The 19461-nt window shown below is 36.9% G+C and overlaps 1 protein-coding gene and 1 long non-coding RNA gene across 2 annotated transcripts in view; one reads left to right on the top strand and one right to left on the bottom strand.

The window, feature by feature from the left end:
• Positions 1–3106, bottom strand: part of LOC145666377 (uncharacterized) — a 195773-nt gene extending 192667 nt beyond the window's left edge. Inside the window, exon 1 of the mRNA XM_081733559.1 lies at positions 2411–3106. Within this exon, the coding sequence (XP_081589685.1) occupies positions 2411–2776 (366 nt within the window). The 5' untranslated portion in view covers positions 2777–3106. The remainder of the gene's footprint in view (positions 1–2410) is intronic.
• Positions 1–19461, top strand: part of LOC145666378 (uncharacterized) — a 275097-nt gene that overhangs the window by 127092 nt on the left and 128544 nt on the right. The gene's annotated exons all lie outside the window — the stretch shown is intronic.

Below are 19461 nucleotides of genomic sequence, written 5' to 3'. Positions count from 1 at the left end.
CCTATCTCAACACTTAAATATAACGTGTAAATGAAATGCTGAGAAAATACATGTTATACTGTATAGCAGTGTTAGGCCCATACAAAGGATTTCATCCAGGGTGTATTCATATCTCATAATAATAATAATAATAATAATAATAATAATAATAATAATAATAATAAAAGTAACACTTAAAAATGTGTATTGCTGTACTATGCTATGCATATATCTGCATGTTACCATTCCTACATAACACTTAATAAAGCTTGAATTTGAAAGGTGAACTTTAAGCATTCTCTGTAATTATGCTGGTAATGTTTTTTCTGCATGAATAAGTCTTTCGTAATAACTTTTAAACACTAAAATATAAACTTTGCGAGACATTCCACGAGCGGTTTCGTCTCAAAAATTCAACGTTAGACAGGCATTTTTCTCTTTTCTTGAGCACCTCTACTGCAAAGGCTGTTATAGGCTTCTAGTAACCTACTGTTTTCTGAAGGATTACAATCGTATATAAAGTTCTTAATTCTTGTTGAAATAAAACAAAGACAAAATTCTTCACGCAATCAGAATTCTTATCAACACAGAGGTTATTTAAATAAAAGTGTGGAAAGTTTTAAAATAATTTTGCATGCAAATTGACAATTCTGATACTGTGCTACACTCCTCTTCGGAACAGAACTTCTGACCGCATACCTAAAGACTGGTGTTATTAATGCGTATCTTCCCGAATAAACTTTTGCCTTCTCACACGGTAAGTCAAGAAAATATTAGTATGGATATAGCTGAGACAATTCATTCTAATATCCATTCTAGGACTAGTTTAGATGAAAAATGTTAGTACGATTATTTCATTATTTGAAAATAATGTTACTAAATGTAATGCCAACCTTTTAATGCAGCCATGTGCAACAGTCGGTCTCCCGGCCAGTCCAGGCCTACTGAATCCTTTCGTCCGGTCCCCCTGACTTCTTATTGAAAATATAATTCTTATATAATCTTAAAGTGAATTGAAAATATTTTCTGGATAACTGATGTCAACCTTGGAAAATATGATCTGCGTTGGAACATTTAGTGTGTAATGGAACATTGAGAAACTAGTTCAGAATATGAAGAATCAAATTTTCCACTAAAATGATAAATCAATAGATTTTTTCTGCCTTTCTTTAGAAAATAAATATCATGGTTACCGTTATAACAGTCTCTGTGTTTCTGTGATGTTAGTGTACAATGAAGATCCTCCATTACATATGGCATTCGATTGTTATGAAAATGTTATAGCTACATTGCCTCGTATGGTCCTCAATGCCAGTAAGTCCCCTGGGATTGGCCTACCTTCTGTTCCAACTTGCATATATCTGCTTTAACGTAATATCTGGTGCCAGATTGATTTATTCTTTTGCGTGAATTTCATTATAATTGAACTGAAAAATAAAATAGATTCATGGATACATACACCCTACGGTAATATTCGATGGAAACTTCCCCCATGAAATTTATAATCTTACAACAACAATAATAATAATAATAATAATAACAATAATAATAATAATAATAATAATGCATCCATGACGCCAATGATTAGCAGATGTGGTTTACATGCTCCTAGTTCAGGGTTCGAACCTGATTTTCTGTGCTGGCCCAATATCATGGGTAAATTAGGAAGTAGTGAACTTCGGTCTAGAAAGCAATAAGTGACGGCGATAGAAACCTAACCACCCACCACCGAACAAAACATTATTATTATTATTATTATTATTATTATTATTATTATTATTATTTATTATTTTTTTTATTATTATTATGAAGACTGTAGTATAGGAATACGAATATCGTCTCGATGATATAGGCTACCCTCTTTAGAATTATTTAAAAGTTTACAGCAGAGTTAGGATGTTTTATTATTTTGGAATAAAAAAAAATCTGCGAATGTTTTCAATCTATGCATCAGAAAAGAACCTGGTCTTCTAGTTCTATCTTATTATCATCATTATCAATGACACGAGTATGACGTAAAAGATAAAGTCATTTAACTCTCTCCTAGAGCTATACCAGACGACAGGTTTTCTTTCAGAAAGTTTTGTCTGGAGACAATAAAAATGTAAAGGGTCTGCGCTGGGTCACTAATGGCTAATCGATGTGTTCTGCACAAGAGTGACAGCAATTTAATGTCTTAGCTCTCGGGGTGGAAGAGCAAAGCTTTCCGGAAACATGCCTGGAAGAAATACTGCTAGATAAATGCCGGAATAGCATCTTGACAGAATGTCGAATAAAAAGTAGATCGAAACATGTAACTTAAAATAAGAAATTTCGAAAATATTTTGCAAATCCCAGTGCACCCTACGAGTGCTAATCAACTTTTTTATTTTCCCCACAGAGAAAATAAGCAAAATATAGGAATTAGCATTAATTTCGTTAATGTACTTACCGCATGCTTTTCTTTCAATCTCCTCATTGCTTCTTCTTTCGCTTTCTCAATTACTTCATTCACGAACTTTGTCGCCACCTCCATCAGCTGAGGGTCATTTTTGAAAGCATTGATCCTTTCCTGTAGGGACTCCTGATGTTGCCCCTTATTTGGTTTCGACCCATCCACCATTAGCGAGAGCCTATCCTGTTGCTGTTGGGTTCCCGAAGAGGATTTTGAATTCTGCACAGCAGCGTTAGCATCCCCTGTACCACTTTGCACTGGCGACTTCATTTTCTGGCTCGATTTCACTTTACTACGGTCATGCGGCGAACACTTACCCTTCCACACTTTTTCTGTATCACCACCGTCAACCACTGAGTTCATAATATGATTCTAATTTATTTTATAGGATCGTTATGCATGATCCCCCTTTTTTGGTTTTTCTAATATTTTTACTTTTTTAAAAAAGATAACACTATGATGTATGTACTAATTAATGCCTGAGTCGATCAACGCCTCTCTTTTTTGCTTCATACGAGAGGCTGTTTAGTGTTATCTGCCGCGGATGCTTGCTGTCAAACAGTCCACTCACAACACTTCCCGTTCGCGGTGTTCCAGCCGCTCGCCCGCGCCGTGTTACGAGCTACCCAGCTTCTCTTCACTGGTTTTGCTACGTTCGCTCGCAGACGACGCGGCTACCAATTCAATGAACTGGCGAGCGAGCCTGCGCAGCAGTCTATACAATATGAATTGCCTTCTTCATTAGCTTCGATGCGAGTCTGTGTCATTTTCTTGTTCGGGGAGCCTCTATCATCTTTCTTCCTTCACTCTTTCTCTTCCTCTTGTACGTAATATGAGTTTGTGATCTGCACGGGAAGGAAAAAAAAAAAAAAGTGCTCGACACGGCAAGCGTGCGCGAGCGACAGAGACAAGAGGTTACAAATTGTAACACATTGCGAAAAAGATCGTACTATATGTATACACTTGTTCCATTTGTATATATTGACTTACACGGTTTAAAAGGCGTTCATTTAATAACAGGAAAGAACTTAATAATAAAATTGGGTTTACTGCACTGATTACAGTTCAATGTCCCTTTTTAGCACTTAGACCATATGAAACGAAATCTGGAATCTGAACCCCGTCTCCCAGGTTTAGTAACCCCAGTGGAAATCGAACCTCAGCTGACACTCGTAGAAAATACTTCCGTTAACCATTTCGCTACAAAGGGTGTACAATGCCAATTAAACCACTAATATAATGTTAAGGGGCATGATGACCCAGCGTAGAGCCGTCATCTCTAATGCTAGAGGTCACTGGTTCGAATCCAGGGCCAAGTGAATTTGTGGGGGACAATATCGTGTCTATGGGTTTTGTCGGTGTTTTCCCGTTTCCTCCCGCAAACTCATTCATCAATTATTTCATTATCACTAAGCGTCTTGAATTATCTATATCCTTTAGCTTAAAGGGCATAATCAAGGAACGTAAACCAATACCATCATTTCAGATTTTGCCAAATGTGAAGGGGAACAAGATTGTTCACTCTCAGTTTTACGTTTCTTATTAGTACTTCAGTAAATAATTTATTAAAATGCAATTGTTACTGAAACTCAGGAGGCGATTGCAACCTTTGTCCTCCAGAAATGACACCCCTAAGTAAAATCGGAAAAATTATTTCATTGTACTGTACTAATGTAATGTTTCACATTGTATAGACTGCGTGAGATTTGCCTGGGATCAAATCCATAATTAAGCTGAGCTAGTCTTAAACAATGAGCAAACAAGTTTAACTGTCATCCAGATCCTTCACCAAATACATTCCAAATACCGTGTGTGAATCCCAATTCAAGACATCTCCCATTTTTTCAAACAAAAGATTACAAAAGGAATTACAGCAAATGCTGGGTATATTTTCAGCACATACTGTAAAATTACAATAAAACTCAAATCGGATCGACCGTGGTGGTTCAATGGCAGAGCATTTATCTCTGGTACATAGGGTCCTTGGTGTGATCCCAATTCGCGTCAAGTGAACTTTGTGGTGGACAAACACCGTGTATGTGGGTTTTCTCGGAGTTCTCCCGTTCCCTCCAGATACACCTTCTCCTTAGCCGACGTCCCAACAAATTTCTGTTTCTCTTTTCAATTCCATCTAAAATTGTTCTTTCCTTCCCCGTCATTTCTAACACCCGTTCAACCCAACTTATTCTCTCCATTCTTCTCCACATCCACATTTCGAAAAGTTTCAATCGTTTTTCATCAGTTTTCCGTAATGTCAACATTTCTTTCCCATACAATATAATGCTCCACACGAAGCATTTTATGAGTGTTTCTCTCAATTCTTTATTCAAGGACACACTAAAAAGACTTTTCTTCCTTTTAAATGATTCTTTCGCTGTAATGAGTCATTTGTTGATAAATAATCCGAAGTAATCTACTCCAGGAGTAAACAATTATTGTAAGGATGTTAATATAACATGTACTTATTAAATATGAGCTAAATCCCCTGAGTCATTTTTCAAAATATCTTTTGAAAATAACTCAGTTGAGTTGATTGAGTTGATTTTGAGTTTGTGGTCCCGTTCAACAGCGAGGCTATATGAGACCTGGACCTACTGATTAACGTGGAATCCGAACCACATGAGCTCTTGCCGGGAATCGAACCAAGGTCTCCTACGCTATGAAAATATCTCAGTCAAACGGTAAACTATTCATTTTTTTCATTCATAAAGTATTCTTATTTTGAGAACCTTATATATCGGTGAAACTATCGGTGAAACCTTGAAACTATCGGTTCAAAACAACACCGATAGTTTTTACAGAGGTGGTTGGTGAGAACTTCAAATTATATGCCTGTAGCCAAACTCCCTCTATAAAAATTGTTGTGTGAGTGCCGCAGGATTCTGAAACATGTATTTTTGGATAGGGCACACATTAGTTAATAATTAAAGTCTTGACCCGACTACGGTAGGTCCCATAGTTTTGGAGTTATGGACTTTTAAAATTCATTTTCTCATGTTTCCGGCAGCCTATAACTCTGAAAGGAAGCATTTGTGTACCCACGTTAGTCTATACTTTTCGTCTTATCTTGTTGTCATGAATCACCTCCCAAACGTTGTCGGTGTTGTTTTTAAACACCCTGTATAAACTAGTTTAAAATTTGCTCCCGAAATATTGAACGACATGACTTGTACATGAGTTGCATACAATGGTATGAGTAAACGAGCGGATGGATATAGAAAAATCCCTTTTTAGTTTCGAGTGACGAAAGAAGGTTAAAAAAGCATGGTGGTCGTGAAACACTCGAATTCGAGATTTCGACTGGTTTACACGTTTTATAGTCCGTAGATACCGAAAATGTGATTTTTCGACATCTGTCCGTCTGTTCCTCCGTTCGTCTTGATTTACATTCACTAGAGGCCATGCTGCTTAACGTGTCTCAATTAAATTTTAAACTTAAGGTTTTTAGTATATGATTCTCCAGGAAGAGTTTTCGAATTTTCTTCCCACCCCTAAAACTAAGGGTAGTTTACTTAAGAATAACAATTTAAAAATCGATTTTCTCAAAAGCTGTTCTAAGAATTTTGCGTGTTTAATAAATCAATTTTCCGGAAAACAACCCCATGATGTAGTATGTCAATTCTGTAGGAAATATCGAGAAAGGGTAGTTTACTCTTGGGGTGAATTTTTGTTCCGGACTATTTTCTCAAAAAAAAAAAAAAAAAAAAAAAAAAAAAAAAAAAAAAAAAGCTCAAGGCATTTTGTCAATATTTCATTTAAAGAAAATTCATTAACAACTCTATACCATAATATCAAGTAAATCATTCGTTACACAAAAATTCCAAGAAGTAGCCCATTCTTGTGGATGAGTTCCTTATCGGACTACTTTCCCAAAAACGCCTCAGGAGATTTTCTTCGTATATCATAAATAAATATTTCATTATTAGTCTTAAGATATATAAAGTTGTAATGGATAAATATACAAGGGGTCCTTTACTTTTGGAAATGAGCTTTCTTTCGATGAATTTTGTACAAAAATATCTTATAATTTTGTTGGTAATTAACAAGAAAATGTTTTGTTAATAACTGCACCACAATGCAGGGTGGCCCAAAAGTAGGTATACACCCCTGCATTGATCAAGTATAACATTCTAGGTTATAGATTTATTTGCTTTGGCTGTTCCAAGTTTAAGATATAAGTGAAAAGAGATTAAGACCAAATAATAAAGAAACTAAATCTATCTGATGGATAAGAATAAGAAATTATATAAAAAGCAATGAGTTGATCAGTACGGGACTGTATACCTACTTTTAGGCCACCCTATATTTTGCAGTTTAAGAAGTTGGAGCGAAAAAGTTTAGTGCGATGCCCCGTACCTTTTATTGGAGTTGAGTTGATTTTCGTTTAGCATCCCGTTCGGCAGCGAGGCTACATGAGACGTGGACCTACTGATTAACGTGGAATCCGAACCACATGAGCTCCCGCCTACCTTTTATTGGATTATGTGGGCAATGATTCGTGTAAATTCGTTGAAATATCGAATTCGATTTTTTTTATCCTCTTATATCCTTCAATTTTGGAGAAAATAATTCACTTCTCCAGGAAACAATACACAGTCTTAGCCTTTTGTTTAGGTAGCCAATATGTACGAATGCGCACGAGACAAGTCATGTCGAGTCTTGTCTCGTCTCACGCCAAAAGCAATATGAGAAACATTGTAGGATTTGAACCAAGAAAAGGCAAGTGGTGGTCTCATCTGGAATTTTCGGAACGAGACGAGGCGATTGTGAAATGTCTCGTCCCGTCTCGAATAAACTGCGAGAAAAAGGTTCAAATACTTCTTTTTTCCTTTAAGGCTAAATTTTGGGGAATAAAGTGTTATCGACAGCCTATAGTTTAAGAAGAACATATCTATACAGCTTTAAGTTCGTACGACGAAAACTTTAGGAGGAATGGCCAACGGGAAGATGATATTCAAGATCCTTTTTCTCTCTTGAAGAGTTGAATTTCGCCAAACTCCACCACAGTCTAGATTTTAAGGGAGAACTTTCGTTCAAAATTTCAGACATCTAGTGATGAGTGACTCAGAGGATTTACTTTGGGATGAAATTACAGAATTCTACCCGTAACGTTGTTTAGTAACTTCGAGAGTATAAAGAGATTCCATGATCGAACATCCTTTCTGGTTGCCTGCTTTCTGCGTAGACCTATAAGAACCAAAAATGTTACAGAATTTTTGTTGTCCGCCAACAGTACAAGCGAATACTTCTGTTAATTTCTAACAGAAAGAATGAAAAATCATGATCTACACCAATTAGAAAAACAATTACATGTCTATAGAGATATGATGACGCAATATTCAACGTTTCATCACATCACAATACCTGTAGAAGAGAGAGAGAAAATGTACAACAACAACATCCTGGAAATCAGTAATAAAACTGTTACGAGAGTATTTTTACACGGTTACAGCCAAAGATTGCTTTGGTATGTTAACAATCTATGGAGCGTAAATTCAATAGCTCACTCCTGCGTTTGCGTGAGCTAGAATTGCTCGCAATCACAATAGGAAAAAAATATTTATATCGAAGTAAGCTCTTGAGCAGAGTGCAAGAGTATTTAGAAAAGAAAAAAATACAAAAGTAAGTACAGATTTTTTTTAAAAACTTATTCTAAGAAGAGAGACATAATACTGTATTAATTAATTCATTCATTACAATATTGCTGTCATGAAACATATCATAGCAATCAAAAATCTCTAAGAAAGGAAATCTCTTCGATGGCCTCATCAGGAATTGTATTCAGGGGCGTAAATAAGGGCACCAATTTATCAGGGGGCTCCAAATCGTGAAGTGAGACGTAGAAAAAGGGTCCCATTGCACGCTGTCTCGGGAAGGGGGCCCTAGCCTTCAGTTACGCCACTGATTGTATTCGTTTTGTGATAGTCGCGTAGAGTTAACTTATAATTTGATTTGATTTTAAGTTTAACATCTCTTTCAGCAGTGAAGCTATATGAGATATGAATCTACAGCTTAACGTGGAAACTGAACAACATGAGGTCCCGACGGGAATCGAATCTGGGTCTTTAACTCATAATTAAAGCAGTGCATTAATCCTATGGTAATTTGACGGAGATAGCGAAATTTCCTCAGAAAGTAAGTAACAATAGAAAGGTGTTTAGGCTTGATTTCTCCCACTCTCCTCTTAAATAGTGTTTGTACTCAAAGAAGCAAAGAAAAATGCACTATACTAAAGCGAAAAGAAAAAGGACTGGGGACTTTCGAAATGTGGATGTGAAGAGGAATGGAGACAGTTGGCTGAGTTGAAAGGAAAATGCTGTATAGTCAGGGGTAAAAATGAGGTGCAACGCAGGTGGACGTCATACCCACACTTCCAAAAAAATATCTATGGCGTCCCCCGCTTCCTAAAAACTTACAATGGGCAAAGATAGGCACAGGGGACGGCGTGACGTCATGCGTCCCTCTACATTTTCAGATCCACTTTTACCCCTGTATATAGTGAAGGACGTAATAGAAGATACGGTGGAAAGAAAAGGAGGAAGGGGGTCCAGGAAGCTATAGCTAATGGATGGTATTAAAACAAAAGGTTGTTACGTGAACACAAATATACAGGGTGGTAAGAAACTATTTGAACAACCTTCGGGAGCTGATTCCCGACACCGAAACAAGCAAAAAAACCCTGTGGAACTTTGGTCAGTGAGGGATAGTTTCGGCGATATAAGTTGTCGAAATCGTGGGGAAATGAACTTGAGAGGGCTGTAATTAAAAAAAAAAAAAAAAGACGTAACGTAGAGAGTGTGATTTAGAACATGACACTCGAAGTGATACCTGCTCGATCGAAAAATGTATGTTTCAAACCTCCGCAAGATGTGTGCGAGAGATTCACCAAAGGGACGTAGAGATGTCCTATAACCTGGCAAGTAATCTCTACGTTCCTTTGGTGGATCTCTAGCACACATCTTGCGGAGGTTTGAAGCATACATTTTCTAATCGAGCTGCTATGACTTCGAGTGTCATATTCTAAACTGCACTCTACGTTCCGTTTTTTTTTTTTTTTTTTTTTTTTTTTTTTTTTAATTACAGGTCTCTGCAGTTCATTTTCCCCACACTTTCGGCATCTTATATCGCCGAAACTATCCCTCACTGACCAAAGCGGAGAACTTTTTTTTTTTTTTTTTTTTTTTTTTGCTTGTTTCGGTGTCAGGAATCAACTCCCGAAGTTTGTTCAAATAGTTTCTTACCACCCTGTATTATCTGAAGACGCACTGCATGGCAAGCAACCTCTAGTAATGGTAGAATATCTATAATGATGACGATAATACGTAATTGTTGGAAGTAACTGGGCGGAATGATATACTTAGATGAGTTGTCTGTAGCAATGTTAGAATGTATAATCAATGTAGATTTTGTGTAAGTTGAAGTAAGACTGATTTGATTTAAGTTAAAGTTTTAGGAATTAGTTGTGTCCTGTGTGGATTTGAAATAGTTGGAGTTATGAGGATATATGCTGGATCATGGGAGTAAGTATCTATTGGTTGAGTTGATTTTGAGTTTAACGTCCCGTTCAGCAGCGATGCTATATGAAACGTGGACCTACTGATTAACGTGGACTCCGAACTACATGAGCTCCCGTCAGGAATCGAACCCGGGTCTCCCACGCCAAAGGTGCGTACGCTAACCGCTTAGCCACGAAGAAGCTCTAAGTATCTATTGGTGAGGAATAGTGATGTAAAGCTTGAAAAGTAAATAAAGTGTAACGAGAAGTATCTGTGTCATATTTAACTCCATTTTGAGTTATTAGCATTATCTCAAGGCTCTGTTAGGATCTTGGCACTCGGACCAGCTATTCGTAGCATAAATATTTACATATAAAGCGATATTCCTTAACAGCGAATTCTGTAGTAACAATAATGTTCCTCTTGAATACATGGGCCATAAATTACGGAGCCATTGGAACAAATTGAATAAACTGGGACTTGCTATTAAAATGTTACCCGAATATCTGCTCTGGTTTTTGTTGGATACATTGTACAGCTTACCATTCAAAGAATCTAGCCATCAATAGTCCTTTTTTCTACGGATTTCTACCATGGATTTCGGAGCATATTTTCAAATTTACCGCGTTTGAGTTTTCTGGAGGTGCCGTTTGTATTTTGATGTCACTATAATTACTGAAGAACTATTTTATTTAGTTCAACCAGAATTGTGCAGAACTGGTTTATTTAGTTGATGAACATTAAAATCTTATTGACTGTTTATTTAGCGTTCGATTTTCTGTTTTAAAGAACTGTACATATCAGTGAAAAGCAATTTGACTTCGAAAAATTGTGTTCGTAGAACAAAACGAAAAACCCTTCTAATTGTAACTTCCTATTTCTAATTGTCGCATGAGAACCAGAGAAACGTAACCCCAGAAATGCTGTTTTCGTTTTCTTCATGTTTGGACATAATTTTGAAAGTCCCACTTGGTGTAAATAGAACGTAATGCCATCTGTTCTCCTTGTCGATCATCTGTTGTAATGTAGCTCAATTACTATCTTATTAGAAACACATGTTTCTAAGAAAATAATATTTTTGTTCTCTCGCCTGTAAACCTACGAAAATGGAGTTACGTTTGTCTGGTTCTCATGCGATGTAATGCTGAAAATTCTATTTCCATTCTTTACAATGAGCATTCGCGCTCCAAATGCTTTTCTAAGAATAAGTTTATGAGCATTCCGTTTTTCGGTGATTATTCCTCAATAGTGTATCCGATCGGGTCACCATGTCAAATTCGGTTAAGAACTGTTCAGGCACTACGTAGGAGTATCCGGACAAACAAACGCCTAAGTTCAGTAAAGAGAAGCTTCGTTCCAATTATAATATTTAAAAAATAATCTGTCCCAACTTAATTAGGCCAATAAAATCTAATTGAATCTAACTTTACGTAATATAACTTTGTTAATATGTTGTAAATTAGTTATATGTTAATATTTTGTAACTACATGACTTATATGGTTTACCCAACATTGTTAGGGTCGTCAAGTCTACGAGGCTTAGGTGGGTGAGTCATGTAGCTAGAATGGAAGAAAGTAGAAACGCTTTCAAAGTCTTGACTGGAAGACCAATCGGAAAACGACCATTAGGAAGACCTAGGCGCAGATGGGAGGACAATATTAAGATGGATCTCTCAGAGATTGGAATACAAAGTAGAAACTGGATGCAGTTAGCTAAGGATAGAAGTCAGTGGAGAGCTTTTGTGAACGCGCATTGAACCTCCGGGTTCCATAGGCCATACAGTTAGTTAGTTAGTTAGTTAATATTTTGTAAAACAATGTGATTTTTCTGATTTTCAACAGTTCAGGGATTTGGAACGCGTACTGTATCTTTTTCAACTTATCCATTCAGTTAATAAATAATCGACAGGATATTTGACAGTAAGCCGTCATAATTCTACTGACAGTCTTTAATGTAATATTATGTAGAATATGTTTTCTTAATTTTTACCAATTAATAATTGTAGTTAAAAATCTTTTTGCAATCTTCTCCAAGAAATTAGTTTAATTTAGTTTGTGTTATTTCAATTTGTTTCATCTTATAACGTTAAATGTATGCATTGCTTGAAATAGAAAAACAAGGAAAAATCAAAATTATCTTGTTGAGGTTTTACTTAGACTCCATTTCACGTAAATCAATATTCTCCTTCCATCGAGTTATGAGTTTAATAATAGTTCTTAACGGGTCTATTACTTCACGATGCTTTTGGAGCTTCCGCAAAGATATCCTCTTCAAACCGCAGAAGCATTTAAGAATTAAAAGGAAAGAAGAGTTGCTTTGCCTTAAGCCTGTTTCAATGGAACACTGATATTAAAGATGGGTTATTCCGCGCTCCTTCAAAATAGCCACTTTCGTGGAAGAGAATATTGTAGTAAAGCTCCACCGGAGGATAACGAAAATTATGTTGGGATATTATCTTCTTATTTTAAATATAGTGTGTTAAGAACTGTGTTTGCTCCGTCTAACAGCTTATTCAAATATTGAAGTAAGCAATTGTGAAATATGTATAGCGTACTTTGGTTTTCATTAAGGTGAATTTTAATGCGGAAAATGTTTGCTAGATTGTGGTAGTTTATTTACTATTTTCTAAGCTTTTTTCTCCGTTAGTTTATTTCTAATAAGTTTCCGCACAGCGGAGAAAAACTTTCCTTCAGTGATTTTGTTTTAAAGAAATCTTTAATATAAACAGAAATTCCATTAACACTGATTTGTTAAGTTGAAACCCAACTTCGATGGCCAATAACTCAGAAACCAAAGATCTGTATTCTATTTGCTTCTTTTTCTAAATCTCTTTTTCCGATTAACTTGGGTCGGCTTCCGGTCGACTACATTGTACCATAGCGTTCTTAACACAATCTCCCTCTTCTTTGGCCGACCTCGGGCTCGTTTTCCATTCATTTCTACTGCATTCACTTGGTGAGCTATCTCTTCTAAAGGTCTTACGTAAATAAATCATCTCAGTCTACTTTCTCCACATGTTTCTATCTTGTTTTATATCCGCTGTGACACCTCACAGTACCATATCGTTCTTAACACAATCTCCTTATTTCTTTTTTGGCCGGCCTCGGGCTCGTTTTCCATTCATTTCTACAGCATTCACTTGGTGAGCTATCTCTTCTAAAGGTCTTACGTAAATAAATCATCTCAGTCTACTTTCTCCACATGTTTCTATCTTGTTTTATATCCGCTGTGACACCTCACAGTACCATATCGTTCTTAACACAATCTCCCTCTTCTTTGGCCGGCCTCGGGCTCGTTTTCCATTCATTTCTACTGCATTCACTTGGTGAGCTATCTCTTCTAAAGGTCTTACGTAAATAAACATCTCAGCCTACTTTCTCCACATGTTTCTATCTTGTTTTATATCCGCTGTGACACCTCACAGTACCATATCGTTCTTAACACAATCTCCCTCTTCTTTGGCCGGCCTCGGGCTCGTTTTCCATTCATTTCTACTGCATTCACTTGGTGAGCTATCTCTTCTAAAGGTCTTACGTAAATAAACATCTCAGTCTACTTTCTCCACATGTTTCTATCTTGTTTTATATCCGCTGTGACACCTCACAGTACCATATCGTTCTTAACACAATCTCCCTCTTCTTTGGCCGGCCTCGGGCTCGTTTTCCATTCATTTCTACTGCATTCACTTGGTGAGCTATCTCTTCTAAAGGTCTTACGTAAATAAACATCTCAGCCTACTTTCTCCACATGTTTCTATCTTGTTTTATATCCGCTGTGACACCTCACAGTACCATATCGTTCTTAACACAATCTCCCTCTTCTTTGGCCGGCCTCGGGCTCGTTTTCCATTCATTTCTATAGCATCCACTTGCTGTGATACGTATTCCAAAGGTCTTCTTACACACCCAAATCATCTCAATCTACTTTCTTGTTGTTTTTCTATTACTGGTCTTACCTTTACTGTTCTCTGGATCACTTCATTCTTAATTTTGTCCTTGGGGGTGCGGTGGCTCAGTATTAGAGCGTTCACCTCCAGTGCTTGGGGTCCCTTATTCGATCCCAGCTCGCACCGTGTGGACTTTGTGGTGGACAAACATCGTGCTCGTGGGTTTTCTCGTGGTTCTCCCGTTTCCTCCCATTTTCTTCATTCCACTATTTCATTCATTTCTCATTATCACCGTCTCCTTTAGCCTAACCGGCATAACCGTGGGACCTGAAACTTAAAGATTTCATTTCATTTTTTTAAAAAAATTTGTCCTTCTGCGTCACTTCTCATATTCACCGCAACATCTTCATCTCTGCAACATGCAACTTCTTGTTCCTCTCTCTTTTTTTCGTCGTCCAACATTCTGTTTCGTACAATATAGATCTCATTACTCTTTTGTAACCTTTTCCCTCAAAGCGTAATGGTACCCTACGGTCACATAATACTCCTGCCGCTTCTTTGCCTTTTGTCCAACCGTTTCTACTTTTGCTGTTCATATGTTCTCCTATTCCTGTATTTTTCTGCAGTATTGATTCCGAATATTTGAATTTCCTCGTCATTACCTCCTCTTCTTCCTCCAGTCGTATTCTTGTATTCTCGATTACATTTTTCCTGAAAGGAAAATGACGAGGAAATTCAAGTATTCAGGATCAATACTGCAATCTAATTTCATAACAACTGTCAATGCCAGTATCCTGATAGCACAGACTGTATACATTTCCTGGCGGACTCTGTAGTTATAAATATTGTGAATAGCTTTTATAATGCATAGTATGTAACTAACGCATAGCATTGATTTACATGCATTTCAAGTTATTTTGATATATCTGATCACTTTCGCAACTTACAATTCTTAAATATTTAGTCAACTTGGAATGAAGGTATAACAATCGCGGTTGAGATGACTTTTAAACACAAACTGAGGAGAGATGCAGTGCGAGAACATTCATGCAAATGAAGGCGGAGAAGAGGCAGGGCTAAAACAAGGTTGCCAAATCTCGTGGATTAGTATCTGAAACAAAAAGAGGTAGCTCTAATGGCCAAAATCACTAAGGCAAATTCTCATAAAAAAAATAGCGACCATAACCTGAAGAAGAAAAAATACTTAAGACAACTTCAGTGTATGCGTCATTGTTTGGAGTGTGGTGTCACTGTTGGGAGAACATAAACCTATTAGATACAACCTGCTATTTAGCAATGTACCATTACATATGCAATAAATAAAAAATACCCATGTTCCAACAGAATGAAACTATTATTGACTAAGAAAAACACACTCTTTACCATCATAAAAACTAGTTTCTCGATTTCCTCGAAAACTACGCATGATAATTTACCCTTAGGTATCATATATTCTTCAGTTTGGTGATATATATATATATATATATATATATATATATATATATATATATATATATATATATACTTGTATGTCTTCGCCCATTAAACAATAAGAATTTTTTAGAATTTTTGGCCATTATCAACTTTAATTTTGAAAAAAAAAAAAGGCAAACCTACATCGACCTATAAAACTCTTTTTTCACAAATTATGAAGCCATCTTACAGTTCAGAAGCATTTCTTGCTAGCTTCCTGGTTACTTAAGAACTTAGTGATATTACAGTCTCTTTCTGTTGCCCTCTTTCTGCTCGTGTGCTTGTCTCCCAGCACTTTGCACACTGCATATTGTCGTGAAATACTGCATTAACAGTTTACTACAACTAGCCTCGTGGAAACGGGATTATGGACTTTCAGTTTCTAAGTCTGTCAAAGACCTTTCGGCACATTAATCCCTGTAAGCACCTGCACATAATAAAACTCTTCTGGGGTAAGCATATTCCAAATCATGTATAAACAATGCTTTCTTTTGAAAAAAAAAAAAATGGGTTTCGTTTCATAAATGTGAAACTACGGTAAAGTTCTAAAGTATACGACTTCAATGTTGAAACAGATCTATAAATCCCAGCTGCAACAGAGGAATAGTGAAAGATGAGAAAGGAACACAAGAACTGAAATTTTCTCTTAAAACCTTGGACCAATTGCAAGAAACAGTTTGCTGCTATTACAGTTTCCAGCGATAAAAGCACGAAATGGAAATTGATTATTTCTAGCACTTCTGGTTTGAATACCAGGTTAATAGAGGACATGGGACCTATTCTTTGCACTCTGAATCTATTCCGAAAAACCGCTTTTCGATATTCATTACCGCTTTTCCTCACTGGAGATCACCGGAGATGTTGATACCGGAACTATAGCAAAAAAAATTTTTTTTTACCAGTTTCGATTTTAGTGTAGCCGGTAGATATATCTTTGAGACACTGAAGGGGACCACGGTGACTCAGTGGTGCCAGAGGGTGTAGCCGAGCGGTCTGAGGCGTTAGGCTGGTATTGTGAGGTGAAACCCATTGGGAGTTTGAGTCCCTCTGTAGTAGCAAGGGTGGAATTTTAACTATCGTCGATGTTTCTGGGTTCGTGTCCCTGTCGTGCCTAGGGGTCCTGAAAAGTGCCTGAAGTAGAAATTAAGTCAGAAAGCTTTTTAAGTGGTAGAACGTTTACTTCTGGTAAGTTAGGGTATCTGGTTTGATTCCAGGCCAAGTAAGTTTGTGGTGGACAACATCGTGTCCATGGGTTTTCTCAGGGTACTCCTGTTTCCTCCCACATTCCCATTCCACCAATTCTTCCATCAATATTTACTTGTTTTCTCATCTTCTCCGTTAACCTAACGGGCATAACCGTGGAATGTTAAACTGAGAAAATTCATCTCATTTTGAGATCTCAACCGATTGCAAAGAGCCGTTTGACGCTAATGTTCAATGTTGATGAAAGTTGGAAATTTCTGTGATTTCCGGTTTGAATACGGAGGAAAGATGGAGCCTATTCTTAATGTGATTTCTTGGGATACTAATCTATTCCAATAAACTGCTTCTCGATATATCTTATTATTTTTGCTCTGTGAAAATCAATATTGAAACCGGAGGTATTAGCAAATTTCTAATATTTTTGTTTTAGTAAATTCTTACAAACAGTGTGGTGTCATTCAATTTACTTAACAACCAGTGCTATGATTAGTATTTTACAACCGGTTCCATGATCAGCATATATATTATATTCATATTACAAGATACTAGTAGTAGTAACTAGTATTAAGTTATCCCTAATAACAAGAAAGCTTTCTGTCAGTTTGCGCGTGCTTGGCTTTTGTCTTTCTACGCTTGCACTTGAAACGCATGGTTTCATACAATCTGCCTTTTGTTGTACGTGCAAGCGATGCTTTAGAGTTTCGACCCTTCGCAGAGCATCATAACATCACTGGACGTTCATTGGCTGTTAACTTGACTTCACTTGTAACACGCCTGCGTCAAGCTTGAATGGAACACTGAATCAAAGGTTGCCCCCATGTAACTTCGTTACTGGAATCCAGGTTGCAGCATGCTTTGCTTGTTTTCCAATCAAGCTGGATGCAAGCTTGCCTGACTTGCAATTCAAGCTTAAGCGGTTTGCAAGTTGTTTATGCTAGTTGGGATATAGTATCTTTATATTAATATTTTGTGTATTGATTTTCAGAAACGATACTAGAGAATTAATTTAGGCATATTTGGTAAGTGTTGGATCTAGAGATGACGAAACACTTTTAGCAATCGATTACGGGAACCGATGCGAGTAGTTTGAATGACGCCCACTGGTTACAGGCGGAGATGGTATGTTGTATTGAAACGCTAAATTGACTGCAAGTAATCTTTTGTCGCTATCTATTACCGTATTTGTTGTATGGCGATCAACGTTGAAATCACAAGTACTAGTGATTTTTTTTAACACTTTCGGTTTTAAAAGAGTAATACAGGTAGAGATAGTATAGTATCTTTTCTTGGGAGGCTGAATCAATTCTAAATCCGCTTCTCGATATCCCCTTATAGTTTTTGCTGTATGTAGATCAACCCTAAAACCAGAAACTCAACTAATTTCTATCTGTTCTGGTTTCAGCAGTGTTACTGTGCAGATAGTAACTTTTCTCCACAATCTGAATCGATTTCAAAACGTGTTTGTCCCTGCCTATTACCGTTCTTTTGTATGGTGATCAAATTTTAAACCGGATGTACTAGTATATTTTATCACTCCTGATTTTAGTGGAATAATGCAGGTGCAAATGGTATTCTTTCTTAAGACTTTGAATCAATTGCAATAACCGCGTGTGGCTATCAATTATAGTTTTTTGTTCTATGGCTATTAAAGTTCAAACTGGAAGTACCACTAATAATTTCTACCACTTCCGGTTTACCTTGAGGGCTAACAAAGAAAACCGAACATATTCTTGGGATGCTGAATGCACGCGAAATAAAATCGCTTCTCGATATCTTTTACCTTTTGCTCTATGTAAATCAAATTGAAACTAGAAGTACAAACAAGTTTCAACCACTTTCGGTTTTAGAACAGTGTTTCGATCTGACTTCTTGTTGAAACACCGAATCGATTCCAAAAGCTGTTTGTGGTTATTTATTACAATTTCGTTTTGTAAGTTGAAACCAGACAGGGTTGATTACTGTTAAATACAGTTTGAATAGGCAGTGAAACAAGGAGATGGCACTCACTCTTGGAACGCCGAATCGATTTTTTAAAAAACGGTTCCCGATATTTCTTACCGGTTTCGCTCTATGAAGATCAGAATTGAAACCGAAAGTACTAGTAAATTTCTGCCACTTCCGGTTTTAATAGTGTTATGGGTGGAGATGGTATATTTATTTGAGACACTTGAATTGATTCCAAAAAAACGTTGAAACCAACACTACTTGTAAATTTTTTTCACATTCTGCTTGTTTCTTTTTTAAGTTATATGAGAAGAGGTGGTATCATTTTGTGAGACTTAGAATCGATTCCAGGAATCTGTTTGTCGCTATCTATAAACAATAGTTTTATTCTGTGTCAATTAGAGTTGCAACCCAAAATGGCTGAGTTTTACCACTTCTGATTTGACTTGAGATTAATGGAGGAAATGAAATCTATTGCGCTGAATCGCCGTTTTAGTAGCTTAATATGGGCGAAGATGGTATCTTTCCTTAATACGGCGAAACGATTAAGAAAATGCTTGTCGCTATATATAACGTTTCTGCTATATGCAGGTTAACAGTGTTGTCGTAGAAATTTTTCCCCTTATTTAATCTGGAAATTTTCCGATTGTTTTTTCTTCTTCTTCTTTTTTTTTAAATTGGTGATTTTGGTGGCTCTGCGACTCTCTGTAGTCCTGTGTCCTCTGTATGTGTCCGGGACCCCCAAAGCGCATGTGGGCCCCATGTATTGTTGATAAATATGATTTTTATATACATTTTTATTGTTACACGTTATTTTTTATGAATATAATATACAACATTTGGCATAATTTGAATTCAGTTTGTCTTAAAATCCTCTTCTTAGACCTTTGTCTGCAATCATACACACATCTGAATGCCCCCCACCCCCCGAAGTTACAGAGAAATCGGCGCCCTTGGCTGGTACTCTCTTCGTGGAGGTTGTACGCTAGTAATAGTCATGTTGGTGACACCTTGTCCCGTCGCCAGTTGAAACGTTAAAGCAGCC

Source organism: Thermobia domestica, chromosome 12 (genome assembly GCF_964235325.1).
Source record: "Thermobia domestica chromosome 12, izTheDome1.hap1.1, whole genome shotgun sequence".
Taxonomy (NCBI): domain Eukaryota; kingdom Metazoa; phylum Arthropoda; class Insecta; order Zygentoma; family Lepismatidae; genus Thermobia; species Thermobia domestica.
The sequence above is the reverse complement of the archived record's forward strand: the minus strand, read 5'-3'. Positions and strand labels throughout refer to the sequence as shown.